Consider the following 23,154-nt stretch of genomic DNA (forward strand, 5'->3'; position numbering starts at 1 on the left):
AAAATTGGAAAAATATCTGCAAAAGACTCAAGCAAGACCCACACCTCACTCCATACACAAAAACCAACTCAAGGTGTATCATGGACCTAGGACTAAAACCAAGGACTATGAAATTCATTACAGAAAAGCTAGGAACATAGGGTTTTCAGAGGCTTGCTATTTCAGAAGTGGGTGGCCAATCCTTCTTCCTAGTCTGTCTTAATCTGAATGTTCAGATTTAGAGAAATATCTGACAGACAAGCAATTTGTGGAAACACAGAATGAGTTCTTCCTTCTTTATTCTCCAATGCCAGCTCTTTGACCCCACCCCTAGCCCAGTGCCTTGACCCACTTACTTCCCAGCTCCACCCTCCACCAGGATAACCCTTCACATCTGCCAAGTCCCTTCAGAAAATATCTTCCATTGTCCAACCCATGATCTGACAGTTTGTATCTTAAGCTTTCTTGGCTTCATTGATTCCAAACACGTCAACTGCTGACATTTTGTACTGAACAAATTGTTAGAGAAACTGGGCTCTATGAAGAAAAAGAATGTGACATCCGAATTAGAGGAAACTAATCAACACCCTGCTATGCACATGACACAGCCTTTTTTGCTGAAACTGAAGAGGACCTAAATCACTTGCTGCAAAAGGTCAGGGACCATAGGCACAGATTACATCTCAACATCCAGAAAACAGAGATCCTCATCCCTAGACTGATAGGCAACATCATGATGGAAAGAGAAAGGGTTGAAACTGTCAATAGCTTCATCTTGCTTGGTTCCACAATCAACACCCTTAGCACCAGTAGTCTGTAAATAAGGATATGTATTGCACTGGAAAAGTAGGCCATCAGGGACCTCTCCAAATTATTGAGGAGAAATGATGTCAGTTTGAGGACTAAGGTATTTGTCTTTCTGATTACTTCCTATACATCTGAAAGCCAGACAATAACTAATGATGACAGAAGAACTACTGATGCCTTTGAGCTGTGGTGTTAGAGAAGAGAATATGCCATGGACGGCCAAAAGAACAAACAGATATGTCTTGGAGAGGGTGCAGCCGGGGTGCTTCTTAGAGGCAAGGATAATAAAGCTTTGTCTTTTACACATTGGGCATGTTGCTAGGCGCCCAGCCCTTAAAAGGGCACATGCTTGGAAAGCGGTAGGGTCAAGAAAAGAGAGGAAGACTCTCAATGAGATGGGTTGACACAGTGACTGCAGCAATGGGCTCAAGTCTATCAGACATGATGAAGATGGCACAGGATAGGTCACGGTTTTGACCTGTTGTTCAAAGGCTTACCAGTAGTTGTAGTCTACTTGATGCCACATGACAACAATAAGAATAAAACTTCTGCTATTTCTACTCCAAACTCTGGTAGCCTAGTGGGTAAGGAACTGCACTTGCCAACTCAAAGGTAGGTGCTTCAAATCTACTAATTGCTTTCAAGGAGAAAGATGGGCATTCTCTTTCCATGTGACTAACAGCCCCTGAAAACCTGTGGAAGGGTCATCTAAGAGACAGTAGTGACTCGATGGCACACAACAATCCATCTACCGACTTGTCTGCACTGCACAGTAGAATCATGGTCTGCCAGGAGCAGGAGCGCTAGACCACTAAGACAGAAGCTGGGTTTGCTGTGAGGCCTGCTTGGTTTGTGTGGAATTGGGGAGGGGCCCATGAGGGTATTGGTGGCACTGGGTATAGGTAAGCCTGACCCTCCCAGATCCATTTCCTGTTTCCAGACTGGGTACTGCCTGCAAGGGGTCTGAGCAGTCACACTTACTCGCCTGACCTCAGGGTTAGGAGCTATACTGAGGTGAAAGAGCTGAAAAGATTTCAAAAGGCCGTTCGGGAAGACAAAATAAAGTATTATAACGGAAAGGGCAAAGAGCTGGCATTGGAGAATAAAGAAGGAAGAACTCATTCTGTGTTTCCCAGGCCTAGAGAACTGAAAAGTAATTGAAGCCACAAGTTGCAATATTGAAAGATGCTATGGGCAACATGTTGAATGACCCAGGAATCATCAAAATAAGATGGAGGAAAATGGGCAATAATGTATGGATGGAAATCTAAAAGTCTCTGTTAACTTTCATTAAAAGGGAAAAAAAATAAAGATGCAGGGAATACACAGAGTCACTGTGCCAAAAATTATTGACAGGCTGCAAAATTTCAGGATGTACCATCCATGTTACACAGTCAATTGGACAAGAGGCTTGGATGCTCCCAGAAGGTCCTGTGGGCCTGGGAGACAGGCAGCTGCCAGACCTAGAGGCAGAGTCTGTGATGTGATGAAAACATGGGAAACTGCTCACTGCAGACAACACGAAGGTCTGAGTGATCCTAACAGCACCTGTTTCCCTCCATGCTCACATTGTGGCAGCAGGTGTGAAACTGTCCCTGAAAGCTAGACAAAAGAAGTGAAGCACGCTGTGAAACACAACACTCCACACCCACACTGGGTGTCACTCCTCTCTGGTATGGATATGGCCGGAATCATGATCGTCTGGGGCTGGGACCCTGTTTGGAATGCAACGCTTCCTTTCTTGTATGAATGCCCTCATCTTGGGAGAAGGCAGCCACTCATTCAATGTCATTCAACTTGCTGCAAACTCATGTTGTTGTGTGTCCTCAAGTTGTGTGTGACTCACAGCAACCCTATAGGGACCTGCTTTGGGGCTTCCAAAGCTGTAAATTTTGATGGGAGGACAGTAGCCATCTTTTTCTTTGAGTTGCTGCTGGATTCAAACCAATGTAGACACCTGGCCTCAAGGTTAGCAGTGCAGCTCAGGACAGGCTGATGTGATCAAGAGAGGAGAAGAGACACAGAGGCTATTTGGGGGTTAAAGGGAGTATGGTGGGGATGTCATGTGGGAACGCATCTACAAGCTAAGAGTTCCTGGACTAGGGCAAGGAAGGGACTCCGTTAACCAAAAGGTCAGCAGTTCAAACCAACAAGCTTCTCCATAGAGGAAAGAAGTGACACTTGGCTTCAGTAATTATTCACAGCCCTGGAAACCCAAATGGAGCCATGGGAGTGGCTTGACCTGGACCCCATCCTATAGGAAGCTACACCTTCATTCTGCTCAGCCTTGGGAATGAGCCTGGAGCTCCTTCACTTGGGAACACCGGCTCCATCAGGTTCCACCACAGCTCCAAGCTTAGGGAGCCATTGCAGCAACCCTCAACTGGGCAATGTCTTGAGACAAAGCTGTTCAGAAATGTGTGTAGAGCCCTAGCACCAATTCCAGATCTGGCAGTGTTGGGCTCCCAAAGTCCCCAGTCCTTACCTGCTGGAGGGACCCTCCAGTTCCAGAAGTGCTCTGGGTCCTTGGGGACTGCTTGGCTCCTTTGGGCTGCAGGCCTCATCAGGCTGCACGCTGGAGGCAGCCGGGTGGTCTCCTTGGCCCTCTGTTGGGGCTGTGGGCTGCTCCTGCTGTGTCTCTCCAGCCTTGGGGGCCACTTTTTGGTCTCCGTATCCCAAAAAGGTGCTAGGAAGGACAAACACTGTTAGGAAACAAGTGTCAGGGGGCCTTACTTCTCCATTGCATGCTGTCACCTCCCAGCTAGATCCCAGAGGGCCAAGTTCCTGGGGGTGAGGGAAATCAGGCAAGATGTGTGTTTGGCTTGTATCCTTTCTAAATACTCTTCACTCTGTATGCCGAACAGATCAGCTGAGAAGCTGGACTGTATGAAGAAGAAAGTGGTATTATGATTGGAAGAAGACACTTCAGCAGTGTATGTTATACAGACCACACAACTTTGTTGGGCAGAAAATGACTTGAGGCACTTAGTGCAGAAGACTAAAGAATGTCGCCTTCAAGATGGATTGTATTTCCGTATCAAGAAAATAAAAATCCTCATCTCTGGGCCAATAGATGACAGGTGGAGAAAGACGGACGTCGTCAGTGATTTAATCTTACTTAGATCCACAATCTGCATCCTTGGTCCCGGCAGCCAAGAAATCAAGAGCTGTGTTGTTGCGCTGGGGAAATGTCCTGTCACAGGGAGCAGTGACGGTAGCATAGATCCAAGCCATGGCATTTTCACGGTACTGCTTTTCCACAACTGAGTGCGGAAAGAAGCCCTCGCGTGCAGTAATCCGCGACGCCCAAGGTCCCTTTAAAGAAAGGCAGCCATTGGCCGAGGCGGGGCCAGGGCGGGCCTAGGCTCGGGCCGGGCTATTTGTGATCCTGGCGCGCCATCTGGCGACCAGCGAGCGGGGACGCGACTGCAGGACAAGGGCCGCCAAGACCGTAGCGGCCGAGGACGGCCATTTCACCGCACTGACCATCACGTTTCCCGGCGACCACCGCGCCCAGCCTGCGGCTGCGGAAATGGCGATGCGCGCAGGCGCGCACACGACGGCCACGGCGGGCGGAAGCCATGCGGCGCGCGCAGGCGCACAGCGTTCGGGCGAGTCTTCAGGGTGCGCAGGCGCACGCGGACTGAGCGGCCGTTACCAGCCGGTGTGAGCCGGACGGACCCGGGAGCCGGCAACCGGACAACTCGCGCGCAGGCGCACACGCGAGGCGCAGGAGCTCGAACCTCCCCGCGCGCGCAGGCGCGCCTGCAGTGAACCTGACCACACCCCCATTGTGGACTGTGGTGTGTCCATATAGCACCATCCCTGATCTTCAACACTGGCACTATCCAATTCTTGACAAAAAAGTCATCATATGTTGTCACATATCCCCAACCCTGGTCTAGAGCATCAGCTGACCTGAACTGGACCCAGTAATAAACTTGTTTGCCATCGAGTCTGGTTTTCAGAGGCCGGAAATCGCAAACGAGGACATTTGCCCTTCTTTCACCCACGGAGCACCTAGTGAATTCGTACCACGTGCCTTTTCGGTTGGCAGCTCAACAAGAATAAATTTGGGTTGTGAAAAAATAATGTCTAGCCCTGAAGAATTAAGTCATAATCTGGTCTGGGGCTCAAGATATTCCTTTTTTCCTTTCCTTTAAAATTATTTCCCTGAATGATTCTCAAATGTAGACAGGATTTTAAAAACCTGTGACTAAGGAAGTTTGCATTGATTTTACAAACTTTTAAACATTAGTAGAAAGTACTTAGGAGCTTGGGTTCTGGAGCTGGCCAGTTGTGTGCTCTCACTCGGAATGCATCCCTCTGCTTGCCCTTGGTCCTTCCATGAGTGCCTGGGATAGACCAACAACCACTCATCATATAAGTTCATACTGAACATGAATGTTAAAACTCAAAATACTCTCTTGGCCATATCACTGCTGTTGAATTTAGAGACCATCTCAAGAGTAGATTCGATGCAGTGAGTACTATTGATTGAAGACCTGACTTCTTCTTGTGGGAGAACATCAAGGATATGAAAAAGCAAAAGGTCACTTTGAAAAAAACGTGAGAAACAAAAGGCTAAAATAGACGTCAGAATGCATGATGACAATTTCCCTTCAATGTAGAGAGCTAAAATTAAAGGGAGACATGATGAGAGCTGAACAGAAGATTTCAAAGTGCAGGTAGAGAAGACAAAGAAAAGTATTGAAATGTCAAAAGATATTGAGAAGACATTTCTCAAGCTCAAAGAACTGAAGAAAAAAAAATTCAAGCGACAAATTCAAATACTAAAGGATAAACCATGTAGATTTGGAGAGACTGATCTCAAGGAAAAGACTTGTGGCTCACAAGTCCAAAGTCAATAGGTCTGACGTCAGGACAGAGGCTGCTGGAAAGGCCAACAAACGCAAGCCCAGCAACTCTAAAGGCAGGCTACTGGCTGCAGAGACTAACAAATCCAAGATCATCAGGAAATATGGCTCAGATGGCTCAAGTCCAAAGAATCAGAGGTGTCATGCCAAATGCAGGATCCAGATTGAGCAAAAGCTACTTAGCTTTCCCATTTGCATATTCGAATCCACCAGAGACTTCCCCTATATTAGAGAGGAGGTGTGGCCAGATTAAGGGTTTTGATCCTATTAGGTCAGGGCTGATCATATCTGACCACAGCCTGAGGAATAATGACAAAATTATTTGACTATGACATCACTTCTTTGTTGTTGTTAGGTGCTGTGAGTCGTAGACAACTCATAGTGACCCTATGAACGAAAGGCCTGAGCACTGTTTGTACATAGAGTTTCCAGAGGCAAGCCATTTCGGAAGTGGATGCCACTCCTGCTTCCAGATCACTTTTTTACTGAATGTTCCGTGTCCTCCAGACCTGCAGAGTAAGCGCCCTGTCCATCAGCCAGGCCAGTGGAGGTGAGAAGCATGCTGGGGCTGAAGAAGGAACAGACAGGCCTGCTGATGCCGCCCCACAATGGGGCTGGGGGTCCGCCCTTCCCCACAGGGAACAGGAGATGACTTATGTCTGTAAGTAAAGGCCAGCCACTCGTGTATATGGTGAAGTCACCTGAGTCCTAACCAACCCACAGTCCTGGGGATATTTCTGGATTTCCATGACAGCCTCCTCACTGACCTACTTCCAAGGCCCCTGTGTGTGGCTAGAAGACTGGCTGTGTCAAGGCCAAGTTTCCTCAGATTGACAAAATGGCCACTCCAGACAGGGAGCAACATGGGTTAGTGGGTGACAGGACAGAGACTTGGCCTTGACACTCTGGAGTGCTCTCCCCAAGTTCCTTCCCAGCATGGGCTCAGCCTCCTAAGGCTACTGGCCCCTGGGGGTCCTCACCACCCCTGCTGGGTGGGCCCCTGCCAGCCAGGGCCCTGCCCCACCATCTCCTAATGGGAAGAGCCCCGAGGCTGTGTCTGTAGTAGACAGAAGTACACTCTGCTGCTTGCCATAGTGATGTACTTACTTCATCTCTCTGCACCACTGTTCTGGTTTGAACCAAGAATGGAGAAAAGCACTTCTGGCAGTTTACATTACCTCACTCTTACCTGGTGGCCGTGAGTCCAAGGGTGTGATTCGGAGAGCTGGCCCTGTGCACACACTGGTTGTCCAGCAGAGGGGTGAAGGGAGCAGCTGGCAACAGCCTGTGGGAGATGACAGGACTGGCTCAGAACACTGTCAACTGTCTTATCACACTGCCATCAACAAGTTTCCATTTTTTGCCTCCATCAAAGATTCTGCTTCTAGGTAGGGCTGACATGTCTCTCTCCCAACCCCAAAGCCTCTTTCAAGATTCCAGGTAAGCATGGGTTTCTGTGTGCATCCTTCCTCGTTTGCACTGAACAACTTCCATGTTCTTTTCACATTAAAGATATGGTGACAAGAAAATAAAGATATGGTGATGGCTAGACAGCAAAGAAGCCTGTGTTCACCTGGCTGCCTGGGTCCTTGGCCACAACGCTCACCGAGCTTATGGTTAAGCAGAGACTCATGGAAGTCAATGTCCATAGTTCAAAGCAAGGCTACTCATGTCCTGACTGTGGAACTTTGTGCAACTTATGTCATCTCTGTGCCTCTGTTTTGTTTCTAAGAAAGACTGGGAAAAAGTCCTTCTACAGTTTACATTCCAGCCTATTTCCATGACCATTCATCTATGGAAGATAAAAGTGAGCAACACTGTTAACCAAAAGGCACAACCTTTGAATCCACCAGCTTTTCTGCAGGAGAAGGATGGGCAATCCCCTCCTGTGACGACTGCCTCGTGAAAACCCACTGGAGGGTCCGTTCCGACCGCTCCAGGTCACCATGAGACAGTTGACTCCACAACAACGGGTTTGTGGTTTTGGGAATTCCTGGCACTGTCTTTAGAGATTGTTCTATTCATGCTAATATATGGTCAAACCAAAAGGGAAAGAGAACGAAACGTGAAGACTGTGAGAGTGGAGTTACCTGGGGAAAAAGCGTTTCACAAGGCTAACCTGAGGACAGCGAGCCAAGCTGTGACATCAGGAAGCTAGGATGTGGGGTCTCCGTTTCATTGTTTGTTAAATGGGGATGGTGACTGTGCCCATCAAGCACAGAGGAATGCCTGGGAATCAGACTGGGCCCAGCGTTCCTGGTTTTTCTTCTGAGCCTTTGGAAGCTGTGTTAATCTACCTGCTTGAGGGTTTTCTTCTCTTTAGCCATCCTTCCACCTTCCCAAGCATGATGTCCCCTTCCAAGGAATCACCTCTCCTAGCAACATGCCAGCCTTGACTCCAAGGAGCACTCTGCCTGCACCCTCTCCAAGACATTATCTGAGAATTCCGATTTTTAAAAAAGAATCTTTCACAGATCTATCTTAAAATACAGTACTGTGACTGCTAATACAATCCACACACATACAAGGAAGACTACCAGCTACTAAAGCCAAAAATAAAGAATCTGGGGATCGCTTCCAACTTTTGCTGTCTGAAACTGACAAAAATTCAATCGAGATGCACTAATATTAACTGGTAACTGGAAGACAAAAATTGGAATTGGAAGCGAAGGATGACTGGTAGTTGGAAAATATGGCCTCAGTGGTGAAATGAGATAAGAGATCTAATGATTGATGATAGAATTTGTATAACCAATGACTTATTATTGCAAATGCCTTTTTTAAAAAAACACAATCAGAAATTTTTACATGTGGACCTCAACTGATGGACTACACAGGAAACAGACTGACTACCTTTGTGGAAAGAGTCAATGAAGAAGGCTCCAGGAATTGAGGGAGATCCAGCAAACAGAGGCAGCCCCGGATGTGCTCACCAACAACTGATGCCAGTGCATTTGGAAGACAGCCACCTGGCCAGCTTACTGGAAGAGATCTGTTTTTGTTCCCATTAAAGACAAAAGATGTGATCCCCAGACTGTACAAATTATCAAGCAACACCTCCCAAAAAATGGCTGGAACAGCACATCTACAGGGAACTGCCAGAAGTGCAAGCTGCATTTAGAAGAGGCTGTGGCACCAGGGAGATCATTACTGATGTGAGATGCATCCTGGCTGAAAGAAAAAAGTACCAGAAGAATGTGTATTGGTGCTTTAGTGACTAGGCGGAGGCATTTGACTGTGTGGGTCATTACAAGCTGTGGCTGACACTGAGAAGAATGGGAATCCCAGAGCACTTCACTGTGCTCACGCAAAGTTGTCTGTGCCAAGACCAAGAAGCAAATGTCTAAACTGAGCAAGGCAACACTGCTGGCTCCTATGTAGCTGAAAGTTGGACAATGGTGCTGGGGCCTGCTCTGTCCTGTGGGCTAGGTCTCCTGGAGTGAGGTCAGGCCTCCATTTTGTTTATAGTTAAAGTTATCGAGAGAAAGGGCTTTCGCAGGAAGCAGGGGGGCCTCCCAGGGATGCCCTGTGCAGCCAAGCCATAGCGGGCACAGGCTGCCTGGCTGCAGACACTGACTTGGCCACCTCTCACTTGCTCCTCTCACAATATGGAATGGAGTTATTTGTGCCAACCACTGCATACATGACATCTGTCCCCAAAGATGACTCTTGCTTGGAATGGAACCATCTGAAGAGAGGTTGGACTGTGCCACCACTCAAGTGACCTTGAAAGTGGCTCCTATCTGACTCCAGGACCAGGAAGCATGAAGAAGGAAGGTACAGACTCACACACCACACTTGCACTCTGTGTGCAGATTGTCCCTCCACTTGGCACCCACACATCCCTCACCGCGGTCCCAACTGTGAACGGGTGCTTGTCTGGGGAAGCCTGTTTTGAAGTCCTAGACACCTTCAGCAATAGTGAGTCTTTGTTGTGTGGCGTCCATCCTGAACTGACCCACAGCTGCTCCTCCTGCAGATTCTCAAGGCTGTAAATCACATGGTAGGGCAATTCCCATCTTTCTTCCTTGAAGCAACTGGTGGATTTGAACCAGCTGGCTTTGAGTTGGCAGAACAACTCCTTACCTACTATTGTTGCTAGGTGCTATCAAGACAAGTACAAGTCATAGCAATCCTACAAACAGCCAAGCTGAAGCCTGCCTTATATCATCTTTGATACACTATTTCATTGGAAGTCTGCCTTTCTTTTGCTGATTCTCCATCTTTCCAAGCATGATGTCCTTCTCCAACAGCCTTGCCTAACTACATGTCCAAAGTGGCCTTACCTACCAGGCCACCATAATTTAATGGCATAAAAACAAGCCTGCAGAATTACAAGTAGGATTTTCAGTAGAAGTAATGTTGCTCTCAGCCCAAGTAATATTTGATTAATCTCAACAGAGTCCTTTGTCAAAACCTCATCTCTGCAGGAGCAAACTTCTCTACAAATCCATCATTATCATTACCACTAGACAAAAATCATCATCACTACTGGTCAAAATTCTAAAATTCTAACTTCTTGATGTTGAGCTGGAACTGACTCGTATCTGACCCTCTGGCAGGTTTTTAGGGGGTTGATCCAGGTCATACGGTATTCGCAATTACTGCTATGCTGGAAGGAGCACTGATGAGCTGTGGTGCTGGAGAGAGTGCTGAATATACCACGGACGGCTAGGAGGACGAACAGGATCATCCTGGAGAGGGGGAAGCCAGGCTGCTCCTTGGAGGCAAGGATGCTGAAGCTTCATCTGACATAGTTTGGACATGCTGCAAGGAGGGACCAGTCCTTGGAGAGGGTCATTATGCTTGGAGGGTGGAGGGATGGTGCAGGAGAGGAAGGCCCTCTATGAGGTGGACTGAATCAGACACTGGGGTAATGGGGGATAGGTGTGTTGGAGACAGTGAGATTGGCACAGGACAGAGCAGTTTTTAGGGCTATTGTACACAGAGTCACTATGAGTCGCAGGTGACTTGACAGCACATAACACCACCACAAATAACAAAGAGGAGATTGCCCACATTTCTCCCTTGGATTCAAATTGCCGGAGAGGTGGATCTCTTGGGTTAGCAGTGCGGCAACTTATGGATTTATGCCACCAGAGATCCCTAATCATTGACAGCACTACCCACAAACCCCTCATCCTCCCTTTGGCTCGTGCACAAAGAAATGGGAGGGACACTGAAGGGCTGGTGATCAGGGAGCGGCCGCGGCAGGGGGTGCCTGCCCCCGGCCCGGACCTGTTTGTTACCTGTCTGCAGGGCCTTGGGCTGCTGTTCCCAGGTGGCCATCACCCAGCTGTGCTTCACACCTGTAGTCCAAAGACCCACTCTGTCAGCAAATGTTCCTACATTTCCCCAAATCTGATGGGCTGAGGGTCACAGAGGAGCCAAGATGTAACAGGACAGAGTTGGCGGATGGCCAGAGGCAGGGGCCTGTCATATGGGGCAGCTGTGTACGCAGAGCCCTGGGTAGGGGACGAGGTGTCCCTGGGCATCTTTTTCCTCAGCCCCCACCAGAGAGCATGAGCATTCCAGGGCCACTGGCTGCCAAACCTGCCCTGTCACCACCATAGAAGTCCATTTGTCTTCTCTAAAGCCTACCGCAAAGGTATGGATGGAACCACAGTCCTCAAAAAAAAAGCCAAAGGCCTCACACCTGTACTGATGGGGCAGGGACCCTAAGCTCAATCCCCTCTGAGAAATGTCTCATCCACAGAAACACATGGTGGGCAGGAGCAGAGGAGAGACCACCTGCCAACTCGTCTACAAGCCAGAAAGCAAGAAGCCACCTTAGCTCCCAGCAAGCGAGGCTCCTCCCCCAGAGGTGCTGGCCTATCTGGACTGCAGCATCCAGAGGTGAGACCACAAGCTGGCCCTCAGCGCTTCTCTGCGTATTTTGTTACTGCAACCCTGAGAGAAATGACGCCATCCTTTGTACACAGGTCATCCTTGCTCTATGGGACTCAAGTCAACTTCGTCCTTCCACCGACTGTTGGAATCTCAGGGGTTCCACTCTACCATGGCCACCTACAGGGCTGTTTCCAGTGGCACCCAGGCTTCTGGGGGTGGAAAGACTCAGGCAAGAACTGGGGCTGGGGCGTCCTTGCCCAGGAGCCGAGCGTGGGCTCTGGAGCCAGGCCTAGAGGCACCACATCTGCTGTGAGTTACCTTTCAGGGTCTGGGTCACTTGCCACGTCCTGTTTGCACTCATCAGGGCTGAGGACCTTGTTGCTGTGACCTGGGGGAGATCTGCAGAGGAGACCCACAAGGTTTAGCAGCATCAGTCACTCACACCTATCCCCAGATGGTTGTGCGCCCAGGGTCCTGACACCTGACAGTGGTGGGCTGGGTGAACCTCTCCTAGCTACCCCACTCTCACTTTCCAGATGAGTGAATTGAAGTCCAGAGAGTCCCAGGGACTCATCCCAGGCCCACGCGTAAGGCACTGACCTGAGGGATGTGGGTCATGCTCCCCCATGCAGCACCATCTTCCTCCCTCAGCACCACGGTGTGTGGATTCACTCCTGGCCTGACCCATCTGCCTCCTCCACCTGCCATGAGCCCCTCCTGCATGCCTAGGGGCCACCCTTCAAAGCTGGGGCCCAGGGCCAGGCCTGTGGCCTCACTCTGGTCAGACATTTGCTTTGGCACAGTTGTTGAGCAGATGTTGTGACAGGACCAGCCCCACGGCAACCTCACTTCCAACCCCACCCCGCCCCCACCCTGCTGACCCGAGGTCCTGGGAATGGGTGGGAGCGGCCAGGCCGGCTGCTGGGCTCCCAGACCTGGGGACTTCCAGCTCTGGAGTCACTGGATGAAGTACATCCTGGGGTGTCAGGTGGACATCCTCCCCTCCTCCCCTGAAGACCAAAGGAGAGAGCCAGTGAGGGGGTCATTCACGACTCTCACCCAAACCCAGTCAGTGCCACGCCAGCCGGCAGCACAAGCAGGTAGTGCTCTTTGCCTCACTTCCCCCGTGTTCCTAAATGTCGCCAGGAGGTGGCACTATTGACCTCTTTCTGTATCTGAAGCTTGGTTCTAGTTGCTGGTCGGCTGTGGGGATCTAGTGGTTAAGGGTGCCTCCAGCACATGGTCATGGCCATTCCCCCAGGCACCTCCCTCCAGGTGGCCTCATCCCTCTCCGTCTTCCCAGTGTTGAAGGCAGGCACTGGAAAGCTTGCCTTTTCCCAGAGGAGCCCTGGGTTATGCAGACAGTTAAGATGCTCAGCGGAGATGGGAGGTTTGAGTACCGATGGGTGCAGTTGTGCAGACGTACCCAGGGGTCAGAGGGACTTGGGGCCAACTCCACAACAACAGTCTGTTTTTAAGGGGACTTGTTTCCCTCAAGTCACATCTGGCATCACATCAGCCACTATGCTGCGTTAACACTACCTTGTAGAGAGAGCTCAAATCTCTCTACTTCTTCAAAAGGCAGGATGGCAGGAGGCCAGTGATCAGATATGCAGGCTGGATCATGGGAGGAGTGGGGAGGTAGGGCGGCCCCAGTCCTAGAGGCAACAGAGTTCTACCCCTGCCGCCTGGTCTGGTCTGCTGCTCAAATTAGGTGACAAGAGGCTTGGCATTGCCCTGGGTCCGTGTGGTCACCCAGAAGTGCCCTGTTAGGCCTGGCTCTCTTTTGGGAAGTTGGCATCATTCAATGTAAAGTACAGGACAGTATGAATTTGTGTGTCTGCTGGCTGGCTCAAAACAACCAGGTGCATGCTGGGCTCTTGGTCCTGCCTCTATCTGGGCTGTGAGCGTCTGGCTCCCAGACAGGAGGGAAGGGCTACAGCAGCCAGCTGAAGGTTGCCGACTTGAAGGCCAGTCAGAAGCAGGTCTTGGAAGGGCAGGCCCTCAGATGCTAGTAGGGTTAAGGTGACAGAAATCTGGATGAGAGCAGGGCAGCGTGAGGGCTCCCTAGAGGCCTGCCTGGTTGGCTTCTTCAACTGAGGACAGCCAGCCCAGAGGCCTTTACAGATTCTGGGCCCTATTGTGGAACAGGCACATGGGGACACTGACATAGCAGCCCAGCACGGAGGTAGGTGACCTGGACTGTGTAGCCAAGGTGAGGGAGGTTAGTGTTACCTGTTCAAGCCAGAAGTGGCTCCGGCCAGAGTGGGCGGGCTCTGGCCCTTCTCACCTTCCTCCACAATGTCCACCCTTGGGGCAAGAAGGGAAGTGCAGGTGATGCCACCCTGGAGCGTCTCAAATTCACATCTACCCAGGGACCTGTGACAGTGGCCTGATTTGGACCTAGTTAGGATGCAACTGTACTGGAGTGGAGGGGGCCTTGGTACCCTGAGGAGGGACCTGGCTGTCAGGGTCCCGCCAGCCACTAACAGAGGCTACAGGAGAAATCTGGACCAGATCCTCCCGAGGGGACCTCTGCATCCACAACAGGGAGACAAGGCACTTCTGTCATCAGATCCCTCCCACCACCCCTTGCTCCCTTCTTGCTTGGAGGTGTCCTGTCACTCCCACCCCTGTCCTCCCTCTCAGCAGCTGCCCTGCTGGTCTTCCTGGGGAACCTAGCCTGCGCACCTTTCTCTCACAGCGCACCTCCTGTTTGCCTGCCTCCCTCACTGTGTGAGGTGTCTGTGATGACAAGAGCTAGACAGAGGAGGGTGGGGCTCCCCAGGATAAGCCCCTCCAGGCGGCCATAGGGGAGCAAGGGAGAGCCTTGCACTCCATTAATCATGAAGGGTCTGATGATAGGGACATGGTCTCTAGAAAGTGCCACATGAGAAGCTTGCCTGGCCCGGTGCCACAGCCCACACGACAATGCTCCAGCTCAGACAGTACCTCCTCCCTGACCTAATACTTACCTCTTGGCGATGAATGGGGCCTGTGGCTCTGGGTTAGGGCTGCCGGGAGGGGACAGAAAGCGGATGTGTCAGGAAGTGGGGTCCAGCTGGTGGAAGAGCCGGGTCGCGCCTCCCACAGTCCCTCCCTACCTTGCAGTCTTTTTAGCTGCCGACAGGACATAGGAGTGCTCTCGGGAAGCTGTCCTCCTGAGCACATTGCTTGCGGCCTCGGACCTGAAGGAGGGCAGGGCATGTGGTGTTGGGGGCGCTGCTCTAGGCTAGTTCAGCCCAGGTGCCCCGAGAGAGCAGCTAGGATCATCCCCTGAGGTCAGGGTGTGCCCGTTCCCTTACAGCATGGGCCCTTCCAACCACAGTGGATGTTAGGACAGCGCCACCAGAGCTCAGAGCCTGTCCTCATTTTGACCACTGGGCGCAGGATCCCAGCCACGAGACACAACGTGGAGGGGAGGGAGGCTAGACAGAGGAGAGCGTGGCTTTGGAGAAACAGACTGCTCCAAGCGCACACACAGACCATGGCAGGGTGTTAAGGGGGTGCTGGGCGGTCAGCCTCCCCACACTGCTAGCCTGGTGGCTGGAGCCCCAGCTTGACCGGTAGGGCATCCAGCAAGCACTGTTACCTCCTTTTCTGCTCATCAGATGAGAAGGGAGTCTCGTCGCCCTCAGCTGCACCTGCTGAGCTCCGTCTGATATTGTAGGGTGCCCTGGGGGTAGTGGTAGAAGGCTTTACAATCCCCAGCCCACTCCTGGGGAGCAGTGACAGGAATGGATGATATAAAGATAGGGCTCTGTGGGAACCACAGGCATACAGGAGAGGAGGCCCCAGGGGAGCCTCCCATTCTCTGGGTATCCTGGGGTAGGAGTCCCGAACCATGGCTGCAGCTGGTGCAGGCCACCAACTCACAGCTTCTTGTAGTCCTCAGTGGTCAGCTTGTAGCTTGAGGATGAGGCCCGGGGAGGCCCGGTGCTGGCCACGCCCAGGGGACTGGAAGGGCTAGGAAGATGAGGTTCGTCATGTGGCCGCTGGCTGGCTACACTTGGGCCCAGCTGGACCAAGGCAGTTGGGCAAGGAGGTCTGGGACCTGTCCCCCTTGCTCTCAGACACCTAGGACCTGGTGAGCAGAGAAGCTGCCACCTGCCTGCCAGGCTCTCCTAGGTCTATCCCTGCTGATGGTGATGCCCAGGCCATAAGGAGATGCTGCCCCCGAAAGTGGGCTGCCGCCGGACTCCACTGTCCCTGTTCCTCATGAGATGGGGCCATCTCCCTGCTGGCTGTCCCCAACACACCTTTTAGGTGTCCCATTTGCCTTGGGGAAAAGTGGCTGGGACTGGGATGAGCTGTCGACCGGCTTGGTGAAGACACCCCTAGAAGAAAGTCCAGGATGACCGGGTGGTGAGCCAGAGGCGGCAGCAGGAATGGGAGGTAGGCAAGGTCTGCATTACCCACCTGATGATGTAGCCGGTGGAGGCCCGAGTGGTCAGAGGCCTGCAGAGGACAGAGAGGGGATGAGGGGAAGCAATGCTCGCCAGAGGACCCACCATCCCACTTGATCACACACAAGGGTCAGCCTGGTTAGAGTAGGTGTTGCTCTGAAGGTATTTACATGTGACTGACATTTAAATCCATAGGACACCCTCCATAATGTGGTGGGCCTTGTCCAATCAGTTGAAGGCCTTAAGGGCAAGAATGGAGGCGTCCAGGGAAGAAAAATTCTGCCTCCTCCAGACTGTTACACAGATACCCTGTCCAAATGCCTCTCCACCAACCTGACCTACACATTTGGCCACAGGGTGGCTGAATTGTCTCTCTGTCTCTCAATGGTCTTCTCTGACTTAACGGTAAGAGGTTGCACAATTTCTCCTGTATGATTTACAGTGCTTGAAAACCTGCTGGAGGGTCAGATATGACCATTTCTGACTCAACACCACACATCAACTACACACATGCAGTGTGGTGGGCCAGCAGGGGAGGCTACTGGCTCCATAGCTACACAGCCAGGCCGTGGCCTACACCTAGTCATCTTTTGCTTCCAAGGGGAAGGTCTGTCTCCTGGTTCCAGTGGAAAGTCGATTTTCGGACTGGTTCTCTAGGAGGGGAATTTCAAAATACTCCCTACTAAATCCTGTGATGGAAAATCTCACATGCCAACAGTAGGGCCAATCATAAAGCAGTGTCGTGTGCTTAAATCAGATTACGTTCCAGCATGTATATGTATGTATATATGATGTAATCACTTTCTCTAACCTTCTCTCATGCCAGTAGTCACTCAGTTGAGGTTGTGTCAGTGTAAATTGGATTCTAAATGATTTCTGAGTTGTAAGAAACCAGAATGCATAAATACACACAGAGGAAGCCAGCTATCATGAAGGTCTAGGACCACCAGACGAGGAAGGCCTGGCTGCAAACATGACAGACAGATTTTGTGTACAAAGGTCTGCCAACTTAGCATCCAGACTTCCTGTCCCTGCTCCTCCCCACTGCCAGGATGTCTATGGGGCTCACACCCCTAGGTACCTGCACCCCATGCCTTACCTGGTCTTCTGGACTTCCCCAGGGCATGAAAAGGAGGTGGCCCTGCTCCGGCCAGAGGGTAGTTCTCTGGAGAGAAAAGGGTCTAAAAGGTGTGGCCCCTCAAAGCTGCAGGCCAGGTCTCAAGCGGGGTCCTGGGAGCTCAGTGGAAGCTCACGAGCTTCAGGCCATACCTCTGTCATCCTCTGCACAGGCTCCCTGGCTCCCCTCCAAGGGCGCCCTAACCCCTGATCCTCCCTTGCCCCTTCCCAGCGCCCCTGCCCACTGCTGGCTGCGCCTCACATGGTCCGCCCCTCTGACTCGTCCTGCTTGATGATCCAGCTCTTGTCCCCCTTCAGTGTGGTCCGCACCTTCATCTGCCTGAGGACATTGTCTCGCTCCTCCTCCCCAGAGGGCAGGGCCTTTCCTGGCAGAGACGAACACCGGCTCCAGAGGGGTCCAGCCAGGGGCCCTGCCCCACCCTGCACTGTGCAGACACTCACCTCTGGGGTTGCTCATTGTGTCTTCTCAGCCCAGTCCTGTTTTGACAGCTTCAATGGCGCTCCTAAGGACAAAGTCAAGTGCAGCTTGTCATTTTAGGCACTTATGGTCATTTGACGGCCACCCAGAAAGCTCCATGGCTCCATCAAGGTCCCAGGCAGACTTCCTAGCACTTCCTAGTCTAGATTCTGGAGTATTGGTGCAGCAGAAAGTGGGCATTTTGGAGGACTCTGTGGTGGTCTTTTGTGGTGGTCTTTGAGGCCTTGGCAGCCCTGGCCCTCCCAGGGGTACCCAGAGGTCTGACCCTCCCTTGGCCGGCTGCTATGTGAGCCCTTCCCAGGGCTAGGCCCCAACAACCCCATCCAGTGACCAGTGGCAGGGCCTGGAAATATTTCCAAGGAGCTCAGGCTATGGGCATGAGAGTGAGAGCACACTGGCATATAGGGCAGGGGCCGCCCTCACGTCAAACCAACCAACCACTTTAGCTCATAAATGTCCCTGAGAGCAGCCTGGGAATGGCACCTCCTCATCACACACAGGAGGGCCTGGGCCAGTCCTAGCACGGGGGCCACAGGAGGGACTGTCCGCACCCCGGGAAGGGCTCTCAGGTGGTGCAGGCAGGCCAGATCCACCAACATGGAGCTCCCAGGACCTGGGAATGAGGCCCCCTCAGCCACCAAGCAATGATGAGACCACATGGGACCAGTGTCTGAGCCCTTCCCAGCTCCATGTCTCGCGACCCACGGCCACCTTCTCCAGCCCAGGGACCGCGACATCATCACACTCTAGATGTTTTCAGGTGAACCAGAAGGGCCGCGTTCAACTGCCCACCACCTCACTGGGCTCCACACTGCTCCCGGTCCCCCCTCCCCGCTCCAGGGCTGCCTTGGGGTCTGACTGCGCTCAAAGTGAAGGTATCTCCAGGGAGGAGTCTCAATGCCTGAAGAGTCAGGAGACCAGAACTCAGGCCTTTTCCCTGGGATCCCGAAGTGACATAGATGGGAGAGGTCATATCCTTCTGGAGACTTGAGTGACTCCATGAGAGAAGGTGAGGGAGCTGGATCCAGGCCTGGCATGAATGGTAAGGGGACAGGGGTGGTGCTGGGTGTGGGCGGGCCTCTCAGGTATACCACAAGGGATCTGGGGCACAAAGGAGTCAGGACTTGCCTGAATGCCTGCCTGCGGGGTGCATGCCACCTCTGTAGCGGCATTGGGTGTACCAGAAATGGGGACAGCGACAGACTGCTCCTTTCCCAGAACCAGAGAGCTGAGAGGAAGAGCGAAGTGCAGCCAGAGTTCTCCTCAGAGGCGAGGAGGGCGACATGGTCAGGAGGAACAAATCCTTGGAAAAAGATATACTGCTGAGAAAGGGGAAGGAGAAGGAGAGGAAGACCCCTGGCAAGTGTGCTGGAGCATAGCAGAGACAGTGGGTGGGAGCAGAAGGCAGCAGCACAACATTCTCTTATGCATGAGGTTAGCAGGAGTCAGACCAGGCTTCTCACACATAGTCAGGAAGTCCAAACTCTCTAGCTCTGCTCGCCCCCAAAGTTCGCTGGTTGCTCAGAGCCGCTATCGTCCAACTCCTGCCTCTGTCTCTACACAGTTGTCTTCCATGTGTGTCTTCATACAGGGAGACCAGTCATATCAGGGTCAAGTTCACTCTAAAACTGAGGATAAGTTATTCCTCAGAAAGGGACATCATGCTTAGAAAGGTGGAGGGTCAGTAGAGGAGAGGACGACCGCCAAGGAGATAGAATGGCACTGTGACCTCTGCTCTGGGCTCAACTGTGTCAGAGATGACGAGGACGACACAGGACAGGACAGGGTGCAGGGCAGCTCTTCGGAGGGCTGTGATAAGTCGTACTCGATGGCACATAACAACATCCAGTATGACCTCATCTTAGTTCTATCTTATTTGAAAGTTTTCAGGTCCTTGGTGGACATGAGTGTTCAAGGATCCTAATGAACCCATGACACTGGGTAATAGGGCCACCTGTCTCGTCCTCACAGGTTTCCTGAACAATTCCGAGTTGGGTTACACACGGTTGAGGCCCCAGGCTATCAGATGGCCAGGCTGTACCCCTGATTGGAGACCACCGCATTCCACCCCTTGTTGCCGACAAGACAATGAGAGCACTGGTGAACCTTTCCCCCTAGGGGCCCCTCCTAGTCTGTCTAACAGCTCCGCTCCATCTCTCTCCACCCCCCCCCAATGAATGTTCTCCCTGGAAAATAAACCTCCAGTGCCCCCAGGGCCTCTGAATGTCAGAGGTGGGCATCAGGAGTCTGAAGGGGGCTATGGAGAGGCTACTGGCACAGAGGTCTCAGGACTGGCCAGAGGGCCCCCTTTCATTGTCATTTCCGAGAGTAAGGGCTGAGATACGGAGGGCTTGGGCGTAGCCAGAGGGAGTGTGTCGCACCCTCCGTGTGACGACATACTAGGGTAATTCTTTACTTGGGTCTCTTTCCACTCACGTGCACAAGGTGTCACTAGGGCCCCATGCTGGTAAGATCTCCCCAGGACACAGGGATGAGCCCGCACACGTGCCACAGGCCCGGCTCCGGACACAGGAACAAGCCCACGCCTCTGGCCCACAGCAGGGTGCAGCATGGCTGTGAGAATAGGGGGATGTGCAAAGGCAGGTGGCATAACTCCCACCAGCCTGGAGGGCCCACCTAGCCCTGTCCCCAGGAAAGTCCTGTGGTGCAGCTAGGTTTGGCCTCAGCCAGCAGACAGGTGGCTTTTCTGTGGGCAGAAGCCAGAGAGGTCTCTGTCATTCAGAGAGGCTCTGTAGCACTCTAAGGGCAGGGACCCATCTGAGACTCAAGTCACCCCGTGAGCGGCTCAGCGTGCTGCTCCCAGGTGCCCTGGGCCACGCCCCTGTTACTGGGATGCCAGGGACAGCAGGAAGACCATGGTAACACTCTGTGTGGCAGGGAGGCCAACAGGGCAGTAGGAAGGAGGTGCACCACATGGAAAAGTGCTGGAGGAGATGTGGGGGAAAAAACGTAATATGGAAAAAGCGAGTGCGGAGGGTGTTTGTAAATGCACTTTACAGGTAAATGACTTTTGCATGAAAGTCTGGAATTCCATCTCCCTCCCACCCCCAATACTCCAGAATCTAGACTTCTCGGCATCAGTGCTGGAGGGGCCCTGAGAGGTTGCTGTCTTGAGGCGGGAAGGGAGGGGGTGTCCCAGCCACCCACCACTCCTGGGCCCCACACCCACCAATCTTCTGGCTCAACTTGTGGTAAAGTGAGTGCCAGGCAGTACTGGGCCCTCAGAGGCCTGCCTGCTGGGCAGGACTACAGTGCCTGCAACAGCTGGGCCAAGCAGACCTCTCATTCCAAACAGGTCCCTTGACAAAGGTGAGCTCTACTGTGCCATGGCAGGAGGCCTGTGTGACAGGGGGCCCTACTATAGGGCCAGGGTGGTTGTGAGCCACCACCCACATGCGCCTCCTTGGGTAGATATGGAAAGCACTCAGCAACCACCACCTCCCCACATTCTTACAGATGCATGCACACATGTGTACCTGCACACACACACATACAGACACTCCTGGAGTTGTATAAGTACCCACTATGCCTACATCCAAGCATAGGACCAGTGCCTGGAACCCACTCATCTGCCTACTTGCCCTGACATTGGTCAAAGTGAGCAAATCCCTTTTATCTCATCACAGGGAACAAGAAATGCCCTCCCCCCCCCCTTCGGCTCTCCTGCTCCAGCTCTGAACCTGATCGCCACTCCCTTTCCTCCTCTCTCCCCTCCCCTCCCACCTAGACTCTAACCTTACCTCTCCAATCTGCCCCCATTTGGGGTTAAGAACATGGAGGCCCAGAGAGGAGAAAGCAGTAGACCCCATTTCTGTGCACTGGACAAACGCATAGACTAAGTAAAGGAGCTGCCTGTGGTCAGGCCGAATGCTCACTCCCCCCAGTGAGGCACTTCCTTCCAGTCGAAAGCCTGAAGCGTGGGCTGATGGGAGAATTTTCCCTCAGGAGTGGAATGAACATTTGATGTTTTCTCTTTCTCCACAGCAATCCTCAGTCCTCCTGCTCTCTGAGAAATGGCCCTTGTCATTAGAAAGTGACCTGCCTCACGACTGGCCCCAGAGGCAAAGTCTCCCCCCAGCCTAGGGTGAGGGTCCAGAACTCTGCAGCCACTGTAGTCCCAGCAGCAGCTCCCAGGACGGCTCTGGGCTGACCTCCGCCCCTGGCTGGGAAGGCGGCTGCTCTAGCTGCCTCCTAGCTTCCCTGAGAACTTGTTAGTGGGCACAGGCCCAGGCAATGCCTTGGGAAGTAGCCTCTGCGTCTCTGGTATCCAAAGTCCTTCTCGCCCCACTCCTGCTCTCCCAGAATTCAATGTTGACGATGACACAGACCATCTACTGTGTGTTTTCGTCAGACTCATTTGCCAGTTCAGCTCCTACCTCTCTGTTGAACTGGTCCAAGGCCCTCTCTGGTCCTGTTTCCCCTGCTCAACTCAAGGACAGTTAGGAAACGTCAACATTACTTTGGTTATGTTGACCATCACTGAGACCATTACATTTCAGAAACATCTGAGAAGTTACCAACTTGCCCAGCTCCTCTGACCTAGTGATTGTCAGTCCAGGTGGCCACATGGGTCACCCGAGGCCTGAAGTACAGGGGACTCATTCATAGTCACTTGACTAATGTGTATCAGGGCCAGGACAAGAACTACTATAAAAGAAATACCACCAGTGTGTGGCTTTAGTAACAGACTTGACTCTCATACTCTAGGAGACTATCAGCTTTGGGGGAAGGTCCTTGCGTACTTCCTTGCCTTTTGGTGGAGGTTCTCAGCACAGAGGCCCCAGGAAATGGTTATATAATTATGCAATGGCCTCACTGACACACATGAACTGATGGAAGGGCAAGGTAAGCGTGGACCATCATAGAATAAATTATGTCTTCCAAAATATGTATCAACTTGCTAGGCCATGCTTGTCTTCCATTTTTTTTTTTAATATAAAACTATTTATTGACCACCATTCACCAGTTATTTACAATAAAGTAAAAAATATACAATTGGATTAACATTCTGATTACTACAAAGTTGTTTTTCCTGGCTTCAGGCAAACCAGTAACCCAAATACTGAGAAAATTCAACCTACATGTTAATCAATGGATTGGGGTAAAGAAAATCATGCAGGTCTATAGTTGAGATTATGAAGTTGTTCACCCATATTGCCAGCAAACTGCAACATCTCTAATCTTATTAGGTTTTTATCAGTACAGTCATAGACACTCCATGAATTCAGACCTTTTAGTCAAAACAGCCCAAGTATTTCAACTTTCCATAAAAGGAGCGGCTCTCTAAAAGAAACAAATGCCCATTTAACTAAGCTTTGCTCAGCTTGTTAAAACACACCAGTATTTATCTAAGTTTTCCTCTCTGGGTATGGCTTGTCTTCCATTTTGTGAACTGATGTGATTATCCTCCATTTATGATGTGTTGTGACTTGAATTCCTGATTTATGTTCATAGGATTATATTATGCTAATGAGGCAGGATTAAAGTGGAATGCAACATCCTTACTCAAGTCATAGTCTTGATCTAATATAGAGGGCATTTCCCTGGGGTGTAGCCTGCATCACTTGTTATTTTACAAGAGAAATGACAGACAGAGGGG

At 51.7% G+C, this 23,154-nt stretch overlaps 1 protein-coding gene across 1 annotated transcript in view; it reads right to left on the reverse strand.

Annotated features, from left to right (window-relative positions):
• Positions 1-17,513, reverse strand: part of ZNF185 (zinc finger protein 185 (LIM domain)) — a 25,565-nt gene extending 8,052 nt beyond the window's left edge. Inside the window, exons 1-14 of the mRNA XM_006899993.1 lie at positions 17,498-17,513; positions 17,298-17,421; positions 17,019-17,084; positions 15,933-15,971; positions 15,773-15,850; positions 15,390-15,479; positions 15,106-15,189; positions 14,618-14,701; positions 14,489-14,527; positions 13,749-13,823; positions 11,832-11,912; positions 6,853-6,948; positions 4,164-4,403; positions 3,272-3,472 (exon numbers count right to left, since the gene is read on the reverse strand). Of these exons, the coding sequence (XP_006900055.1) occupies positions 3,272-3,472; positions 4,164-4,403; positions 6,853-6,948; positions 11,832-11,912; positions 13,749-13,823; positions 14,489-14,527; positions 14,618-14,701; positions 15,106-15,189; positions 15,390-15,479; positions 15,773-15,850; positions 15,933-15,971; positions 17,019-17,084; positions 17,298-17,421; positions 17,498-17,513 (1,313 nt within the window). The remainder of the gene's footprint in view (positions 1-3,271; positions 3,473-4,163; positions 4,404-6,852; positions 6,949-11,831; positions 11,913-13,748; positions 13,824-14,488; positions 14,528-14,617; positions 14,702-15,105; positions 15,190-15,389; positions 15,480-15,772; positions 15,851-15,932; positions 15,972-17,018; positions 17,085-17,297; positions 17,422-17,497) is intronic.
• Positions 17,514-23,154: the final 5,641 nt, after the last annotated feature.

This window comes from Elephantulus edwardii, unplaced genomic scaffold (assembly GCF_000299155.1).
Source record: "Elephantulus edwardii isolate Elephantulus edwardi_28Jun2011 unplaced genomic scaffold, EleEdw1.0 scaffold00269, whole genome shotgun sequence".
Lineage (NCBI taxonomy): Eukaryota > Metazoa > Chordata > Mammalia > Macroscelidea > Macroscelididae > Elephantulus > Elephantulus edwardii.